Below are 19,160 nucleotides of genomic sequence, written 5' to 3'. Positions count from 1 at the left end.
GGCGAGCGCCCATGTGTCTGAGTCCCCTCTACTTCAACACCCTTGCATTTCTGGAAATTTGGTGGAAAATACTTTGTGTGGATATAGGAAGAGGAGTTAGGTTTTGACTTCACATAATTACAAACAGGTTTTACATCTAATAGGTAAATAGTGGTCCATTACTTTATTTTGTGGGGCAGGAGGGCTGTCCAGTGCATGACAGAACACTTAGTATCCTGGGTTCCTGTTCAGTAAATGCCAATGACTCTTTTCTGGCATCAGCAAGACAACAAAAAAATATACCCACAGATTTTCAAATACCAACTTATAGGGTCTATAGAGTCCCCCTCGCTACGGATAGTGCTGAGGCCTTGCCCCAGGGATTATGGAGGAGGTCTCGAGGGATCCAGAACACTGAGTGGGTTTCAGGTTGGGCAAAGTGGGGTCATTTGCTAAAATGGGGAGCAGAGCTGGAGCCATGCGTTGGGAGTGCGTGTACCACATGCAGAGGTGTTGGGAGGGGTGAAAGGGAAGTTCCCCTTTACTGCCCACCAGTACAACTTCCTTGGTGTCTGGCTCATGTCCCTTTCCCCCTCTCCACCTCCACGCGGGGCTGCTCTCCCCAGGACCACAGCAGCACACTGCCCAACGGTCCATTCTCTGCCACAGCCATCTTTCAAGAGTGGACCTGACTGTCACCACTCCTCCCTCTTCTCCCAGTGGGGCCCGTGCCTCTGGTTGACAACCTGCTTCCTGTTTCTTTGTGAAGCGGCTCTCCAGGCCCCCATGCCAGCGCGCAGCCTCCTCTCCCTTCACCTGTTAATCCAGCTCACAGGCCTAGGGCACATCTCTTCCTCAGGGAAGCTTTCTCCGACCCCACTCCCTTGCTCCCCAAGGACTTAGCTGGGTTTCTGGACAATTAGAAGAAATTCATAGAACAAGATTAGAGAACCACTTAAAAAAAAAAATGGTGCTGAGTTTCCAACCCAGGGCTAGCAGCTTGCTAGGCAAGCGCTCTACCTCTGATCTACTCTGTCATCCTCAAGCGAACTCATCTTTAAAATGCATTCAATAATTTGATGAACCCGTCAAACCTCCGACGGCACGCCTGATCTACTGTGCATTCTGTAGGACAGAAACTGGTGCGAACTCATCTTTAAAATGCATTTAATAATTTGATGAACCCGTCAAACCTCCGACGGCACGCCTGCTCTACTGTGCACTACAGAAAATGGTTCAATAAACATTTCACAAATAAACGAAGGAACCAACGAATTGCTGCAGACCGGCCGGAGGAGCTCGGGGCGCAGGGTCCAGGGGGTCTATTTCCTGGTCCCTGCATCTCCTCTCTCCCCGTCCCTCCAAGGAGAGCAGTCGCCGGGCCTCAGTCTCCCCACCCCGGCTTGTGCAATCGGGTCCCGGGGCCAGAGGGGCGGGTGCCTGGCAGGGGCGCGGCCGCGGGGGGCGTGCGCGTCCGGGCGCGCGGGGGACGTGACCGGCCAGCCCGGGCCTCCGGCCGCGCACGCGCGCCGCCGCCCCTCCCGCCCCGCCCGCTCCCCCGCCCGCGCTCGAGGCCCGGCGCGCGCCGGCGCGGGAGGCGGGGGGCGGAGGCGGGGGCGGGGGCGGCGGACGCCGAGGGCGAGGGGCGGGCCCGGCCCGGCTCGGCCCGGCCGCCCGCGCGCGGCTCCTGCAGGCCCCGGGCCCGGCCCGGCGGCGGCGGCGGCGGCTCTAGCTCCAGGCCTCACGCGCCGCAGCCATGGCCCTGGTGACCCTGCAGCGCTCGCCCACGCCCAGCGCCGCCTCCTCCTCGGCCAGCAACAGCGAGGTGAGCCCCGGGCCCGCCGCCCCGGCCGGCAGAGCAGCGGTGGTGCCAGGCCTGGGCCGTGCATGCGGGGCGGGGGGCGGCGGCTGGAGACCGGGGGTCCCCGCTGGACCAGCGACCTGAGCAGCTGGACTGGGGAGCCAGTGCGGGGGACTGTGTGCGACGGCGACCCCCGCTATGGGGAGGCCGGGTGTGAGCCCGGCGCCGGGTCTGAGATCTGTGACCCGTGGCAGGTCTAGGCCCTTCTCCCGTGTGCCTGGCTCTGTATATGTGAGACCGTGGGTGACTTTGGTCCGTGTGTGACGTTTTGACCTGACCTCTGCTGGGGTTGTGACTGTGGGATGTTGAGTGAGCCAAGCCACCAGGGCTGTCCGAGCAAAGGTGTGCGATCTTCAACTGCACACCTCTGGAGTTCTGGCTGCAGATGGGTCTGTGCTCTGTGTGACAGCGACTGACTGTGCCCTGGGCGCTGTGTGACCATTCATGTCCCGTGTGTGCAGCTGAGACTGGATTTCACCTTTCATCACTTCCTTTAGGGCTGTGGGTTCGGGTGCGTGTGTCTGCTGCCTTAGCCCCTTTGGGGATATGGTGACTGCAGGGGTGCTTTCCCCGGGGAGGGCGGGTGGCTGCCCTGGCCTGGTTTTTGAGGGCATTTATGTGACCCGAGCTCATGTTTTGCTAACTCGTTGCTCTGGGGCAAAGTGGGGGACTGGCACCCTGAGTCTGCAGGATGGGAGCCCCACGCCTCCGAGCAGGTCACTCCTCTTGGGCTACAGGGCTGACCCTCTTGGTCCAGTCTCCACCACCCGCTTAGGGAACCTCTAAGGGCCTCTCATCCAGATTCCTGACCATGGCTTGAAGACAGGGCAGCCCCTTCCTCTGTTTAGGGAAGGCCTGGAGGAGCCCTGCAGGCCCAGGAAGTTGTCAGGCAGACTCTCAGTGGGGGAAGTTGAGTGGTTTGTGAGTCTCTGTGAGACAAGGGAGGGGACTTGGGCTGGGTTTAGCAGCCTTGTCTCCGGCAATGTTGCTTTTCTGCATCGTTTTTGCTGAGATTGGCAGGAACATTTGCAGCGTGGCTGTGAGGTTGAACCTCCACAGCCCACTCCTCTCTGAGGAGAGGCCGCTAATGAGTTATCTCTTGTATAGACAGAAGGTTCTAGCACTCCCCCTCTGCGAGCTGATTAGAGGCAGAGGAACAGTGGTTGCTGCTTACTGCTACTTGTCCTCTGCTCCCCACAGAGATCTGTTCTCCTACCCCACTCCTCTTACTTCTGTCTGGCAGTTTACAAAATACTTTACAATGCACTTAATCTCATGTTGTTTTCACAAAAAGAAGGGAGCTGCGGGAAGAGCTTGGCTTCAGGAAGGGATTGCATGAGCCTCTCAGTCTGTTTCTGATACCTGAATCCCTCCCCATCTCTTCCTGCCTTAGACACATTTTCAGAATTCCATTTTTAGTTGAGATGTAACTCATATAACATAAACTCACCATATTAAAGTGTCCAGTGCCGTGGATTTTAACATATTCATGAGATTGTGCAACCATCACCACTACTCCAGTTCCAGAACATTTTCATCCCTGCACCAAGAAACCCCGTGGCCATCACCTGAACCTCCCCTTCCCATTCTCCCCAGCCATAGGTAACGGCTCGCGGACTCTGTCTCTGCATGTTTGTTCTGGACATTTCACGGAACTGAAATCGTATAATATGTGGCCTTTTGTGTCTGGCTTTTTGCACTTGGCCAGGGATCATGCATTGTAGCATGTGTGGTACTTTATGACTTTTTTTTTTTTTTCCTTTTTGGTACCTAGGATCGAACCCTCTGAGCTTCACCTTTGAGCTACATCCCTCTCTCTTTTTATTTTGAAACAGGATCTTGCTAAGCTACTTAGGGCCTTACGAAGTTGCTGAGGCTGGCCTTGATCTTGCGATCCTCCCGCCTCAGCCTGCCGAGTGGCTGGGGTCGCAGTTGCGGGCGTGCGCCACCTGACCAGGTTACCTCATTCCTTTTTTTGTGTGTTGCAATGCTATGTCATTGTACGGAGGTACCGCGTTTGGTCACACATTTGTTTTCTGACCGCAGGACACATTTTAAATTATTACATAAAATGTTTTATATACATATATATATAAATTTATATATATATTTTATATTTTATAATAAATATAAATATATTTTATATAAATATATTTTATATATATATATATATTTTTTTTTTTTTTTTTTAACCAAACACCAACAACCTAGTTGAACAGAATAAAACTCAGCCAGCTTTTATTCGCCTTTAGCACATCAGCAGCCTTTCTTGCCCAGTGAGGGAACAGAGATTGACCTGTTCCCAGGAGGGTGAGAGTGTCTTCCAGATGTGGGGCTGGAAGTGAGCCAGATGGGAAGGCAGGTGTGAGCGGAGTCAGAAGCCCGGGTCTGCCTCTGGTCTGCCCCTTCTCGGGCCGCTTCCCTCCTGTGTGCCTCAGGTCCTCTGAAGGACAGGCTCGCTCTTACAGATGTTCTCTGGCATATTTCGCTTCCCCGGAGTCACCGACCTCACCTTGCCTTTCATCAGAGAGCCTCAGGGGCCGACGGAGAATTAAGTGGCTGTGAAGTGTGTACCCCGCGTCCCTTCATCACTCATCACAACGCAGCCCCTGCCATGAGTCACAGACACATCAGCAGCTCCCGACGCAGCCCGGCTGGCTGCCTTCCGTGGGACGCTGAGGGAGGTCACAGCCCCGGGTCCTGAAGCAGCTCTCTCCTCTCAGGACTCTTCTTTTTCCGTCTGTAATTATCTCGTGCAGGAACCTTATCTCAACTCCTTTGTGGGAACAGGCAGAGCAGAGGAGTAGATAAATCAACAGCTTTCAGGAGTGGATCATAACATTGTTATTTTTGACAAAGATTCAAGGTGACCAATTTTCATAAGCAAATTGCCAAGTGCTTCTTTGGGTCTGGCCAGGGGGCCAGGGATTCTCAGCCCGGGCGCTGCTGACACCTGGCACTGGACGTTCTCTATTCTGGGGGCTCTTCCATGCGCCCTGCCATGTTTGGCAGCATCCCATCCCGTACCCACCGGATGCCAGCAGCACCCTCCAACCAAAAAACACCTCTGGACGCCGCCCAGCGCCCCCTGACCCTGCGGAGCGCCCCCGGGTTGGAGCTGACGTTCCCTTCTGAGTTTGGCATGACTCGTGAGAGTGGCGCTGTGCTTCTCTGAGGACAGACTCTCAGAGCCCTGTGGCCAGCAGGGCCTCCTGGTTTCACTTCTGCAGCGGGGACGGGACCTGAGAGGCCCCACGTGTGTGCTCTGCACGGTGCTGAGCAGACGAGACCTCCACACCCACTGGGGGTTCCAGGCCCCCGGCGCACTCATTCATGGTTAGAGTCGCCACCTCCCTCTTGGGGTGTGTGTCCCTTGGTGTCCTGGGCCTGCCTGCTCCTGTCCTCAGTCACTTCCCATCTCTCCTGGCCACCGCGCCCTCCTGGGGTTTTCTTTTCCATTCACTGGGCTCCAGATGTAGCATCAAAGTCTCACCACGTCCCTGTGGTGCAGCGGGGATTGGGGGCGTGTGTGATTTCTGCTCATTTCTCTCTGGAAAACCGTAAAAGAAGAATAGTGATTGGGGCTTAAGTCGTAGTTAGTTTTGGAGTTCGACCTCTCGGACTTTCACTTTTAGACACTGTTAGGTATTCCTTCCTTTCGTTTATATAAATAAACCAACAGCCTAGAACCTTCCATATCAAACATTTAAGTCTTCTTGAGAGCCACCGAGAGCTTCCGAGACCCACGAACAGCCCAATTGCTGGCTGCCCGCCAGGGTCCAGGACCGGCCTGGCGTGGAGTTTTCGAACGGTCTTCCTCACGGAGCTGTTGCCTGACTTGGCAGGGGAAGCGGATTCCAGTTAACTCGGCCCCTTCCCTTGAAGAGCCAAAAACAAACAACAGCAGCAAACAAAACCAAAACCCCAGGACACGATCCAGAACACGGCTAAGGAGTTGAGAGCGCAGGGCTAAAGGAGTGGTCGGGACATAGTCTCCCAAGGGGCGGGCTCACCGGGTGGCAGGAGAATGGGGAACACTGAGCGACCCGGAGGTTCCTCCCGGGAGTCACTGCGGAGGAAAGCAGACCCAGCCAGCCAGGAAGGGCAGGGCTGTTCAAAGCAGCCAGGTTTCCTGGACATCTTTATCTCTGCCCGACACCAGGGCAGAGAGCGGGCCTGCTGCCTGAGGTCGTTGGCAGTGCTGCCGGGCTCTGACATCCTCTTTCTTTCTCCCTAGTTGGAGGCTGGCAGCGATGAAGACCGAAAGTTAAACCTCAGGTAAGGAGGCCTCGCGTTCTTGTTGTTAAGTCTTCTTTCCAAACAGGCACGGGATACTCTTCTTCCCTTCTTAAGGCGAAAACCCTCCAAAAGAATGCACCGAATGTTTTAGTGCTTTGAAAATTATCCATAAAGCGCATATAAATCTAAAAGTACTGCTTTAAAAAACGTGCACGTGGTTAGGCCAGGTGGAGAGTGTGCCTGTGATCATCCCTCCTGTGCAGGAGGCTGAGGCAGGAGGATCACAAGTTCCAGGCTAGTCTGAGCAGCATAGTGAGACCCTTAGAGGGAAAGGGAAAAAAAAGATTATACATGTTTAACCATAAACAGCTTTGTGGGGGTCGGGGGTTGGAACTGGGGTCCAGGCCCTCGAGCATTCTGAGCCCATGCTCTCCTACTGCGTGTACCCCAGCGCAGTACACACCTTTTTAATAACGTGCAGTAACATTTGAAAAAGGAGGAAAATAATAAAATAATTGCCATTATTCTGCCATCTTAGCACTACCAGTGTGCACTTTTATATATTTTCTTGCAGATTTTTTCCTCTGATTATTTATTTTGTTTTGTGTTTTGTTTTTGCAGTACTGGGAATTGAATCCAGGAGTGCTCTACCACTGAGCTACAGCCCCAGCCCCAGCCCTTTTTATATTTTATTTTAACTCATCAAGTTGCTGAGGCTGGCCTCCAACTTGTGATCCTCCTACATCAGCCTCCCGAGTTGCTGGGACTGCAGGCATCTGCCACCACACCTGGCTTTTCCTCTGTTTTTTTTTTTTTTTTTTTTTAAGAAAACAATTATTTTAATTTGCCCTCATTTTTTCATACTGCTTTTGATAAAGTAGCCTTTTTGAGGTAAACATAGCACTCATTTGAAATAGACATTTAGTCCCTAAGTTGATGGTTAATTTGAAGTGATTTTTGCTATGCTCATTAAAAAATAAAAATTCCCTTAAGATATTGTCCTCACTTACTATATTCACTACCAGACACCAAAGAATTTTTTTTTTGCCAGAAATTAAGGAATTCTCTCTGTTGTTTTTGCTTTGTTTTGTTTTGTTTTTTGCAGTACTAGGGATCAAACCCAGAGGCACTGAACCACTGAGCTACATCTCCAGCCCTTCCTTTTTATTTGTTTATTTTTTTATTTTGAGACGGGGTTTTGCTAAACTGCTGAGACTGGCCTCGAACTCGCAATCCTCCTGCCTCAGCCTCCTGAGTAGGTGGGATTAACAGGTGCGCACCTCTGTGCCCAGCAAGGCCTTGTCTTTTGGAATGCTTTGGTTTGTAGAGGATTCAGCACTTCATTATTTAAAGTATTCCTCTGCCCCTAGAAGCCAGTCTTGAGATTGGACCTTGGAAAGTTAAAAAAAAAAAAAAAAAAAGTAAACACATTATCTGGGATATCATTCCTTAAAGACAGATGTCCGCTTTATCTGGTGAGGAGGGGGAGCGTTAATTGGAAAAGAGGTCTGCAGAAATGGCAGTCAGCCATCCATCCCTGAGAGCAGGTCGTGCTGTCGTTAACCGCTCGCACAGGCGTGGTGGGAACGGGCCTAGAATGCCCTCACCCTCTGCTGTTTGAGGGCAGGAACGGGGACATCTCACTTGGACCGTGGCGTGTGTCCTCTGTGAAGGTTCCATGGGTAGCACTAGCCTGCAGAAGCCTGGAGAAGCCTACTGGGTCGCTGCAGGCTCAGGACCAAGGCAAATGGGCTCTTTCGCCCTGGGGTCTGGGTTGGGCCCTGGGGATGGGTTGGTCAGGTTCAGGTCAGGGCTCCCGGGTGCACTCCATGCGGGTGGAGGAGCAGACTTGGAGGGGACCTGTGAGCACCCCTCCCTCCCCGCCTGGCCCTCCCGCTCCAGGTCGCGCCCTTGCTTAGACTGCCCTTGGACTTGGGTTGTTGGCTGACTAGGGTTTTGAATGTTCGCAGTGAAGAACTTTTAAGTGGGCTTCGCTTCTCAGCGGTGAGACGCCCCTTATCCCTGCCTGGTCTGGAGCTGGGTGGGGCCTTAACGAAGGACGGGAGTCACCCTCAAAACCACCCTGGAGGGGCTTTCCCAGCAGCAGGTGAAGAACGCGTGCGTCTCGGGAGGTCGGTCACAGTGAGACCCTGTGGCTTCTGGCACTCGGGCTTCTCCTCCTGAGCCTCCTCTCTGGAGACCAGCTCAGCCGTCAATCTGCCCTCCTTGACTTGAGGGAACTTGGCTTGAGAGCACCCAGGTGGCCCCAGGTTGCCCAAGGTTCCAACCCGGGGACTCCTGCTGACACTCACGGCAGGGGCTTCCCGGGACGTCCAGTCCTCCAGCCCTGAGTCCCTTTGCTGCTCACAGCAGGTCCCCGGTGCCTGTGACCAGGGGAGGCCCTGGCTGGAGCAGGGCCTGGGCTCTGCTTCAGGGTGGGCACTGGCTTCTGGCCTTGTTCCCACAGGTTCCCTTTTAGGCCCCCTCCTCTTGCCTTGCCAGTTCACCCCACCCACCTCCTTTTCAGGCAAAGGACACCCTCCTGCTTTCTGATCCCCCCAGCTAAACAAGGAGCTCCTCGTGTCCTGGTTTAACCTTTGAAGGAAGCTCCTCCGCATCCTTGTTCATTTGCGTTTGGGGCCTTTTCTCTCCGAGCCCGTCTTAGAGGAGAACTTCAGGAATGGCCGGTTGTTTTGGTTTGCTTGGGGGCAGGAGAGGTAGGGAGAGGGATTGCTCTCCGCTGTTGTTATTTAGTTTCTAGGGTGTGGGGGGGCAGGCCGAGGGGTTCCTCTTTCCTCTCTCCTCTTCCGTCTGTCTGTCTTAGTTGTAGTCAGTACCCGTGTCCTTGGGTTCAACCAACTGTGGATTAAAAATATTCAAGAAAAGAAAAGTGCCAGGAAATGTCACACTGTTGCTGTCGAGTGCTCTGCAGCTCGGCTCCGATGGCCATGTCCACACTGAACCTGGTCAGACCTTCTTTTTTTTTCTTGCTAAACAACAGGGTAGAACAATTTGCACTGCATTTACCTTGAATTGGGGTGATAAGTAATCAAGAGACGATTTAAAGTGCACAGCGAGTGTCTTGGGTCATGCGTGGGTGGTACACCGTGTTATATCTGGGACTTGAGCATCTGCAGATTTTGGTGACCTCAGGGTGTCCTGTGGGTAGCAAGGGGCAACTGTGGTGGTGACATCTCTCAGTGCATCCGAGAAGTCACACTGTATCAACCCTGTGCAGCTCCTCGCTGAATCCTGGGGATTGGGTCTTCTGAGTGTCGCCTGCCTCTTCCCTGGTCCCCATATCTCCCCTGTTGTATTGCAGGGCTGCCCGTCCACCCCTCCTGCCGGCTGTGGACCCCGTGTGCCTTCGCCTCCCCCTCCTGGTCCCTCTGCATCCTGCCTTCCCTCCCCCACCCTCTGGGCCGCGCTGGGACTGTTCTCTGCTCCCCGACTCTGCTTCGCCCCGGCCACTTACGTCCCTTTCCAGGGGCTGCTCTCCTCGTGGCCTGCTAAAAGTGCTCTCAAACGAGAGTGTGCGACTTTCCTCTCAGAAAGCAGGTGGCGCAGAGGCTGCCGCAGCTGCCTCACGGCGCGCGCATCCCCAGCGACGGTTCTCTGCCTGCAGTAGCATCTAAGTGGTTGAAAGACGTGAACTTTGGACCCTGCGGTAAATTGCAGGCCTGAGGAGCAGCAGGTGCGGAGGAGAGCGAGTGGCATCTGCTCCTGTGCCCCGGTCTGGTCTGGGCGGCAGGGGTAACCTGCTCCCTCGCGGGCTTTCCAGAGCTCCGCGTGAGGCTCCTTGCACAGAATCAGGAGCCATGGGCTTGTTCGTTATGCTGGTCTCCACGTCCTACCCCAGCGTGGAAGGATTCGTCGGGTCCCGGGAGGGCCACCCCCGTGGTGCCCTGAGGCTGGGAGCAGGCTGCGTTCCCAGAGGACGCAGACCCTGTGGCGCACAGCGTCCTGTGGTGATTGGACAGTTTCTCTGCAGGCCTCTGGGAACCGTCTCGAGCGACCACCTCTCGCTGGGAATGGAGGTGACGGGCGTGGGCCAGCAGCGAGCATTGGGAGCGCTGCGGCTTGCTTTCTCTCGGCGGGGGCTCCCGTGGAAAGCTCTGACCTCCCCTCCTCCTCTCTGCTCCGCCCTCCACTCTCCTTCCCCTCTGGGTCGTGATCTGGGTTCCACGGGGACCCCGGTCTCCTCACAGCCTTCCCGGCGTCCTTCCCCAGCAGCTCCGCCTCCCTCTGTCCTTGAGCACCTGTGCCCCGGGGCTTCTGCTCTGCTCCCTTTGGGGTCACGACCTCTGTTGTCACTCTGTCCAGATAAGTCCCGCAGGGGCTGCGGAGCCCTGACATCCGGGTTCCGTGTCCGGTGCTGGAGGTTGATACCAGCGGAAGCCGCTGTCCGTCATCTCGTGCCACCTTACAAGTTACCACAAACGGCAACTAAAACAGTGTGCATCTGTTGGCCTGGGTTGGCGCCCGGGGCAGAGCCCCTGCCTAGCAGGGTTCCGCCCCTAGAACCAAAAAGCCAGCCCCCGTTTGTCATCTTGAAGTTGCCATGCGTCAGGAGCTGGGCACATCCTGCCGGGTCCTCGGCTGGGGTCTCCCAAGGCTGCAGTCAGGGTGTCGGCCAGGGCTGGGTGCCACCTGCAGCTCCGGCTCCTCCGGGCTCTCCCGCAGCTGTGGAGGTCATGCTGGTTTGCTGCCTCGGGCGACAGGAGAGTCTGCGGCTCGAGTCCTCCTGCCTGTGTGCTCTTGGAAGTGGCCGGACCGCCCTGCTCAGCCCGGCAAAGGGAGCTGCGGTCCCCTTGTGTTTGCTGGTCCTGGCCACCCTCACGGATGGGGGCTCTGGAGATGCCCTCAGTTGGTAGAGGAAGCGCATGCAGGTGGGGGGCACCTGTGGTCCCTGCCACTCGGAAGGCTGCGGCGGGAGGATCGCAAGTTCAAGGTCAGCTGGGCAACTTGGCGAGATCCTGGCTCAAGAGCAAAACCCATGAAGGGCTGGGGACGTGACTCAGTGGTAGAGGGCCCCTGGGTTCAGTCCTCTGTGCCCCTCAGCCCCCCCAAAAAGGGACAGCACAGATAAGCAAGTGGACTTCCAGTGTTACAGACGTAGGGGGGCTGGCGTGACAGTAAGTGGCACCCAGCAGCCCTGGGGAGGAGCACAGCTGCCCACCCACATGCCTGTCCTGCTCTGGCCTGGGCATCCCTCGCACTCAGCCCTCAGAAGTGCCCCGAGTGCCACCTCCAGTGCCTTCCCACTTGCTTTTCCTGGAGCTGTAGGAGAGGACCGGCCTGAGTGTGTGCCCGCCCTGTCCTTGGTCACCTTGCTAGGCGTTCTGTGACCTGGGCAGGCTGCAGTTTCAAACAGGCACAACAGGAGCGCAGGGAGCAGCTCAGTGAGAGAGCTTCCGGCCGGCCGGGTCCACCCTGGCACCACGAACAGAACCAGGAGCCAGTGGCCACGTGGCGCGCAGCCTGTAGGGCTGCGGTCAGAGCCTCTTCCCATGGTGGACCCTGCCGCTGCGGCTGCTGTGAGGAGGGACTTGGTACTCTCCCTCTCCTGCCCAGCGGCGCTCTCCCCTTTGCGCTCTCGGGCACTGGCTCTGAGGGACATGCTGCCTCGGTGCACAAGCTTTTGGAAGGGCAAGGAAGACGGAGAGGGGGCGGCCCAGCAGGCAGGCTTGGCCAGGCGTGGCCAGCACAGCCCGCCGGAGCTCGGCCCCACTCGCTCGCCCTGGACCCTGGTGGGCCACTGGGCTTTTCTGGATTCCATTCTGCACTGTGCAGCTGCAGGTGGCCCCGGAGTCCAGGGACGGGCTTCTGCCTGTGCCCTGGGCAGCTCTGGCCAGTGTCGGTGGTCCTCCGGCCGCAGCACCTGCTCACGAGCCTCTCTCAACCAGGCGCAGGGAGCCCCTGTGCACCCGGCAGTGCGGAGCGCTGGGGCGAGAGGCCGGCCCCCGCTGCTCGGCGCCCTGCGGGCGGCTTCACTCCTGTGCACAGTCCTGTCAGGAGGAGCGAAAAGCCAGAGCGACTCCCACTCTCTGGGCAGGGTGACTGGGCCTCAGGTCAGGGCTGCCTTCGCAGAGCAGGAAGCGGTCCAGCCGCGGCTCCTCCGCGTCTTCAGGGACTGCAAACCCAGCTCCATGAGACGCCCGCAGGCGCCTCTGCTGTGCTCCTGCCTCGGGTCCCTCGCTAGGCGGCAGGATGGAGTCCGCTGAGGACGGCTCCGCAGGGCCCTCCTCCGCCTCGGGACGCGGCCGGCGCTCTCAGCAGGGCCCGGCTCCCCTGAGGCACGGGCGGGACTTGGCTGAGCACTGGGCGGGGGACTGTTCTCGGTGCCTCTGGGGTGGACCCTGGGCTGTGCACGGCCGCCGTCCGTTACCGCTGAGCCTGTGCTGGGGATGCGCCGCAGCCTTGCAGCTGCTGTTCAGAGCCAGGACCTGTGTCCTCCCTGCTGCTCCTGCTCTGTGCCCTGCTGTCCCCTGCCCCGGTCCTCGCAGGGCCCCGGGGCCACTTCTAACGCTGGGTTGCACAGTCCTGTCAGGCCCTGGGCCGTCCCACTCGAGCTGGTCCTGTCGGGTGGGATCCCAGCGTCTTGTTGCGTCACTTGGTTTTAAAATCAGAATCTGCCTTCAGTCTTAATTTTTTTTTTAATGAGAGAACTCGGAGTGGGGACAAATGAGGACGGAGAGGTAAAGAATCGGTTTGATTCTGTCAGAGCTTGATGAAACATGTTCAGGTTAACTTACACTGAATTTTGCTCAGACCTAGTAGGTTTTATTGAACTTCTGAAATGCCAGTGCTTAGACTTCCCACAAATACCACCAGACGTGGTCTCATTCTTCCTAAACCCTCAGCACCCTGGAGTGTGTGTGCACACTCATGCTCATGCACACTCCTTTCACAGGTGACAGTGGTTCCACTGCTTATCCTCCTGGTAAATGGGGCAAATCCGTGAGAGGGAGTCACCAAACCCAGGTCCTGTATTGAGATGTGTCATCTGCTGTGCAACTTCAGGCAAGTCACTTTACCTCTCTGGGCCTGTGTTTCTTGTGTAAAGTAGAAAGTCAAGATTAGATTATAGCTTCCAAATCCAAGAATGAGAGTCCTCAGACCCACCAGTCACCAGTCTGGTTTTGTATTTACTTTGCTCATCCAGTCATCTCCGTAGGTATGCAACAGATGGTCAAGAATTTTATTCTCATGATAAGAACAAAGTCATTACTTTTTTTTTAACTTTGAACTCAGGGGTGCTTTACCACTGTGCTACATCCCTGGTCCTTTTAATTTTTTGAAACAGGGACTCCTTAAGTGGCTCAGGGTCTCACTAAATTGCTGAAGCTAGCCTCAAACTATGATCCTTGTGATCCTCCTACCTCGGCCTCCAGGTCCCTGGGCTTACGGGGTGAACCACTCTGCCTGGCTCCCCAGCCCTCTTCGTTTTTTAACTTGAGACAGGGTCTTGCTGAGTTGCTGGAGCTGGCGTGAACTTGTGCTCCTCCTGCCTCCGCCTCCCAAGCAGCTGGGATCGCAGGCATGAGCCACCAGGCTGGCTTAAAGCTATTTTTAAATAGACCTTGTTCTGCAGAAGGCAGTCGGAGGCCAGTGCCTTCCCTGCCGCCATTCCCAGGCAAGGCTGGCCCAGAGGCCAGGAGCGCTCCCGTGCGTTTCCCCAAACCTGGCCCGTCTGAGTGCCCGTGGGAGGACCCCGTGGGGGTGGTCTGGAGAGGGCCCTGGGCTGCTGTCTCTGGAAGCCACGTGGCACGTCCCAGGTTCACGGGAACCGCCATGCCGGGCTGTCAGTTGCAGGTGGGGGTCTGGGAGTGACTTTGAGGTCTGGGTTGGGCCACTGGCTTCTCAGGCGCCGGAGGCCTCCTTAAGGAGCCTGGTCTGCAGCCGTGGAGTCTCGCAGGCAGCCCCCGTGTGGGAGCCAGGTATCTCCTGGGAAGCAGGCTGGTAAGCAGGGAGGGTTTTATTTAGTCGTTTGCTTTATTCGTCTCCAGCCAGTGTGGGTCTGGTGGCTCTCTGTGGACTCTGCTGAATGCTGGGGATTCCAGGTTGAACCCTTCTCCCCACCCCCAGCATAACTCGTGGGCTGTGTTTACTGTAGCCTTTCCAAAGGGATTTGAAACGTTTGTACATTCATAGAGAACAACAGAATTTAACGTTAGAGAAAACACTGGAACATGTAGACAGTAAGAAGGGAATAAGGTAAAGTTATGGGAAGGTTTATTTGTGGAATGTGTGACTTACTAGAGTTTGACTACAAGCCTTACTTTGAGCTTCCTAGTAGTCGGAGCAAAGAGAGAAACAAGATCAGTTGTTCAATTCCTGATATTCTTAAAATATCAGCAAGTCAGAGAGCCTAGATGGTTGTGCACACCTGTAGTCTCAGCTACTCAGGAGGCTGAGGCAGGAGGATTGCTTGAGTCCAGGAACATAAGACCAGCCAGGGCAACAGGGAGACCTCATCTCAAAAATAGCACAACAAACAAACAAACAACAACAGAACCCCAGCAAGCCAGTTCCTCTGTAGAACCTTCTGGTAGATGCCTGTGATGCTCATAGAGCCCATGGTGAAGGCTGAGCGAGGCAGGTTGTAAGTGTGGCCTGAGGCCCACAGGAGAGCCCGGGCTGCGTGCCTGTCCCACCAGTTAACCTGGTACTTGTGGTTTTAGGCGAGGTCAGCAGCGGCACTTGGTGCCAAAGCTGCCGGCCGCCAGAACCTTGTGAACAGGATGCTGAGTCACATCCTGTGGGACCTTGGCCTCCCAGCTCCATGTGGCCTTTACAATGGGAGGCCCCGCTGTCCCACACGTGGGTCTCAGAGCAGGAAAGTGCTAAAATTAGGTCTTACATGGGCAAGACTGTATGTGGGAGGCCCTCAAAACCTGGACACAGAGACCTGAGGAGCCGGCAGAGCCCGGCTTCCCTCGGCACCCAGGGAAGATAGCCCAGGCGGAGAGGCTCCCTGGCGAGGGTCAAAGTATGGAGAGTTGGAAAGCCTTGAAACGTGCCAGTAACCACGGCCTGTGGAGGGCCAGGGGTGGGGCTCCGTGGTGGCTGCTGGGCTGCTGTGCGCAGGCCCCAGGCCAGGTCCCTCCCCAGTGCTGGGGGAACGAAGAGTGACGGTAAGCTTTCGTCACCTACCAACAGGAAAATCACACTTGTAGTATTTTACCAAAATCCGATTCGGTTGGATTTTTTAAAATGATTTTTTAAGACTTGTAATCATTTCAAACTTACAGAGAAGTCGCGGCAGGACCACCTTTTGTAGTGAGGGGACGCAGCTCAGGCCGCCGGGTGCGCTCCGCTGCCTCCGACGCTCCCTGGTGGGCGTGGGAGCCTGGGCGCCTCAGGCTCCTCCTGCTGGGCCCGGGTGGGCGCCGCTCTGGCGGTGCAGCTCCTTCAGGAAGGGTCCTCTCCGGGTGCGTCGCGCGTGCGTCCGGCCGGCGGGCCTTTAAGGCACGGGCGGCCCCTCTCGGCCGGCTCCCGCGCCCCGCCTGCCCCAGGCCAGCTCCGAGCAGCCTGCGCTCTCTCTGGCTCGCCCTGCCCACCTGCCCACCTGGAACGTGTCCTTTCCGGGAGCCCCGGGACCTCCTGCGGGGAGTGGGATTCACTCAGTCAGCTTGGGTGTTGCCGCCCGGCCTCCTCTCCGGAAGGACTGTGGACGTGGCCGCAGGCGCCTCTGCCGTCACTGCGGTACCTGTTAAATGCCCTGAAAACCCCGGCAGGCTGGCAGCGCCCATTCTGGCGCAGCTCCTCCGGGTCGTGCTGGTTTCCTCGCCATATCCACGACGCCCTCATCCTGTACCATGATAGTGTGGTCAGCGAGTGCCCCACCTCCAGCAGCGTCCCCTCCTGGGCTGTCCCCGCCCTGCATGGGCGCCCTCCTCCCCTGACTCAGCATCAGAAGACCCCCAGCTCAGCTGCAGCCCAGCTCTGCCCCACCGACGGCCTTGGGTCTGAATGGTGTTCAACCCTGTTTTCCCAGGGTGTCGCTTTGGCAGAGGTTCCAAAGCTGGAAGCCTGCTTCCCTCTGCAGCTTCTCCGCTTTGTGACCCAGGCAAGTGGCTTGACCACTCTGAGCCTGTCTCCCTATAGTAGGATACTCAGAGACGGACTCCGAGGACTGACGGAGTGAAGATGCGTAATGCACTTAGTGTGAGGCTCGACACGGGCGCCCATCATTGCGTACGGTTACTGAGCACCCACTGACTTCTGGGCACTGAGAGGGGCCCAGAGAGGACGTCAGGGTCCTAGCTGTCCAGATGCTCAAGGTGATGGGGGCTCTCGGATGCTGTTTGAAGCGCTTGGTTGCCATGGCACCTGACCCCAGGAGGAGGCCCCTCCTCACACAGCACAGCATTCGGTCAGGGAGTCTTCCCTCCCGCCGCTTCCTCAGTGTGGGGGGCGCCCAGTGTCCGCTGCTCGGAGATGACCCGTGTGCGTGAGCTGTGGAGTGCATTGCGGTGGGAGAGGGGGACACCTCGGCCAGTTTGTCTGCCAGTGTTTACTCTGGATCCCTGTGTCAGGCACAGAGGGAGGATTTAAAGTGGGGTGTCTTCTGGCCCCGGTGCCCCATCATGAAGTTGAAGGGTGCTGGAAGGCAGGTGCCCACCAGTAATCCCAGTGACTGAGGAGGCTGGGGTAGGAGGATCACAAGTTCAAGGCCAGCCTCAGCCTTGAGACCCCGTCTCAAATAAAAATAAAAGTAAGAGCTGGGGATGCGGCTCAGTGGCAGAGCACCCCAGGGTTCAATCCCGTGTCGCAGGGTGAAAACAAGGTATGTGTGGCACAGTCACTGCAGCACCAGTGGGGGGGGCAGGCCACACAGACAGTCGGGGACACCTGGGAATCAGAGTCTTGGGTCCCTGTCACTGTCTCAGCATAGGACCTTGGACAAGTGGCTGAACCCCTAAGCCTCTGTTTCCTCACCTGCAAAATGAGAAAAGAGGAAGAAGATGCCGAAAGGGAAGAGTCGTGGCTTGCAGCCAGGAAGGCTTCCTGGAGAAGGCACAAAGCTGAGGCAGGCCGGCAGGAGCTGTGGAGAGACCCACAGTCACTCCTGGGCCGGTGGCACGGACGAGAGCAGAGCCTGGACTGCGCCGCATGGAACGTGGGAGAGAGCCGGCAGTGCCAGGAGGACGTTCATTAGGAGGGACTTCTTTGGTGGAGGCCGGTCCTGGGGGTTCGTCCCGGGGCGCTCTGCTTCTGAGCCTCATCCCCAGCCTGTTTCCCGTTCTGTTTTGAGACGGGGTCTTGCTGCATTGCCGAGGCTGGCTTTGAACCTGTGATCCCCCTGCCTCTGCCTCTCGAGTAGCCGGGATTTCAGGTGTGTCCCGCAAGCCTGGCTAGAAAGTACTTTTTCCAACTCTGCTGTAAGTACCTTGAGGTCGGACTGTCCGGCATGTAAGTTGGCACAAGAAGTTTGGACTCTGTAGATGTCACATCATGGGACGTTCTGGGGCCGAGAAAGAATGTAGTGGGAAGAGTGATAGAAACTGTGCGGGGTGGGCTTGAGGCCGGGGGGCCCGTCCTGACCCTCATCAGGCTGAAAACCCTGAGCTGTTAGGTCCCAAGCCACAGCTGCTAGCCCCACATGGCTGATTAAACTTGATTAATTAATTAACAGATGCAGTTCCTTGGCCACAGGGAGACCACATTCCAGGTTCCTGGAGGCTTCTGTGGCTAGTGGCTGCCGGGTTGGACAGTGCGGAGAGAGGACACATCCGTTCCCAGGGACAGCTCTGCCTGCAGGGGCATCCTGAGCACGCGGCCCTGGGCGCGGGTGCTGCGTGACTCACCAGGGTGAGCAGGGCCAGCACTGGGTGGACAGCAGATTGGGAAGGAAGGGGCACCTGGAAAAACTGCGTCTGGGTGACTCATGAACATGGCTGAGGCCACATACCAAAGAAGGGCTAAGAACCTGGGGCGCTGGACGTGATCCGTTCTTGGAATTCTTGAGTTGTTTCGAGAACATTTCTCTCGCGTGCCTGTTGTTTCTGGCCAGCTCCACTGTCTTTGCTGCCTCCGTGCTTCCTGTGCAGCGCAGCCTTGTGCCTTCTGCCCCCTGGTGTGCCAGATTCGCAGAGGAGGCCCTGTTAGCTCTGCCTTCCGAGGGCCCGGGGGCTCTTGGGGGGCATCCACAAGCTCTCCTCAGGGTTTTGCGCCAAATCAGGGCTCATCAGTCGCTGTCTTGTTGACGTAGACACAAAAGTGCTGCTCTTGTGAACCCGCTGGTAGCCTCAGCCGCCTGCTCCCACCCACGGTGTGAGGAGAGCTGTGTGGCTGGCCTGAGGCCTCGCTGTCTGAAATGCTTCTGGACATTCCTTCTCTCTGAGAGAAGCCTACGCCTTCCAGCCAAACAATACATGCCCCAGCAGCAAAGCCACTGTAGTGAGCTGCCAGCGCTGCTTGCCTGTGACCCCTTTCCCCAAGCATAATGCCCTGCAGAGCTGGAATTTCCCTCTTCTCAGCATTATGTGTTTAGGGGAACAGTTTGGGAACTCCAGCTGACAGGTGTGTCCCTAGAGCTACTTGTTTTCTCATTCTCTGGAGAGTGGTGTTCGGAACAAGGCCCTTCCGATTGCAGTGGGCAGCGTGAGATCAGAAAGCCAGACCTTGCTACAACTTGGGGTCTTTGTGACTTTGAACTTGGGTGTAAAATGAGGGAGGACCTTTTGGGAGAGTAATGGAAGGAATTTTCCATCCCATCTGCAACCTCTGGTTCATCTCTCAGTGCTTCTCTTCGGTCGCTTTTACGTCTTCGTAAACTCCGCTTTGTTAGGAATGGACTTCTGCAGCTGTTGAAGTCACTGCCAGGAGAGGTTCTGAGTCCACTTTGTGTCCGTCACCTTCGCTTGCTGCTGTGGTTGCTGCAGGTCGGATGGTTCTGCCCCCTGCCCTGGGGATTTAGCCGGAAGGGCGTTGAACTTGGAGCTTCTCAATCTGGTTCTGCCCCTGGTAGCCATACAACCACTGACAAGTCATTTATCTTATCCAAGTCTTGGTTCTTTCATCAGAAGAATGGAATTGTAAGAATTAAGTGAAAAAATGTAGGGGCAAGCTCTCT

At 56.6% G+C, this 19,160-nt stretch overlaps 1 protein-coding gene across 1 annotated transcript in view; it reads left to right on the top strand.

The window, feature by feature from the left end:
* Positions 1-1,627: 1,627 nt before the first annotated feature.
* Positions 1,628-19,160, top strand: part of Ssh1 (slingshot protein phosphatase 1) — a 56,667-nt gene continuing 39,134 nt past the window's right edge. The window contains 2 exon segments of the mRNA XM_047560908.1: positions 1,628-1,804; positions 6,078-6,118. Coding sequence (XP_047416864.1) covers positions 1,736-1,804; positions 6,078-6,118 — 110 coding nt within the window. The 5' untranslated portion in view covers positions 1,628-1,735.

The sequence above is a fragment of the Sciurus carolinensis genome, chromosome 8, assembly GCF_902686445.1.
Source record: "Sciurus carolinensis chromosome 8, mSciCar1.2, whole genome shotgun sequence".
Taxonomy (NCBI): Eukaryota; Metazoa; Chordata; class Mammalia; order Rodentia; family Sciuridae; genus Sciurus; species Sciurus carolinensis.
The sequence above is the reverse complement of the archived record's forward strand: the minus strand, read 5'-3'. Positions and strand labels throughout refer to the sequence as shown.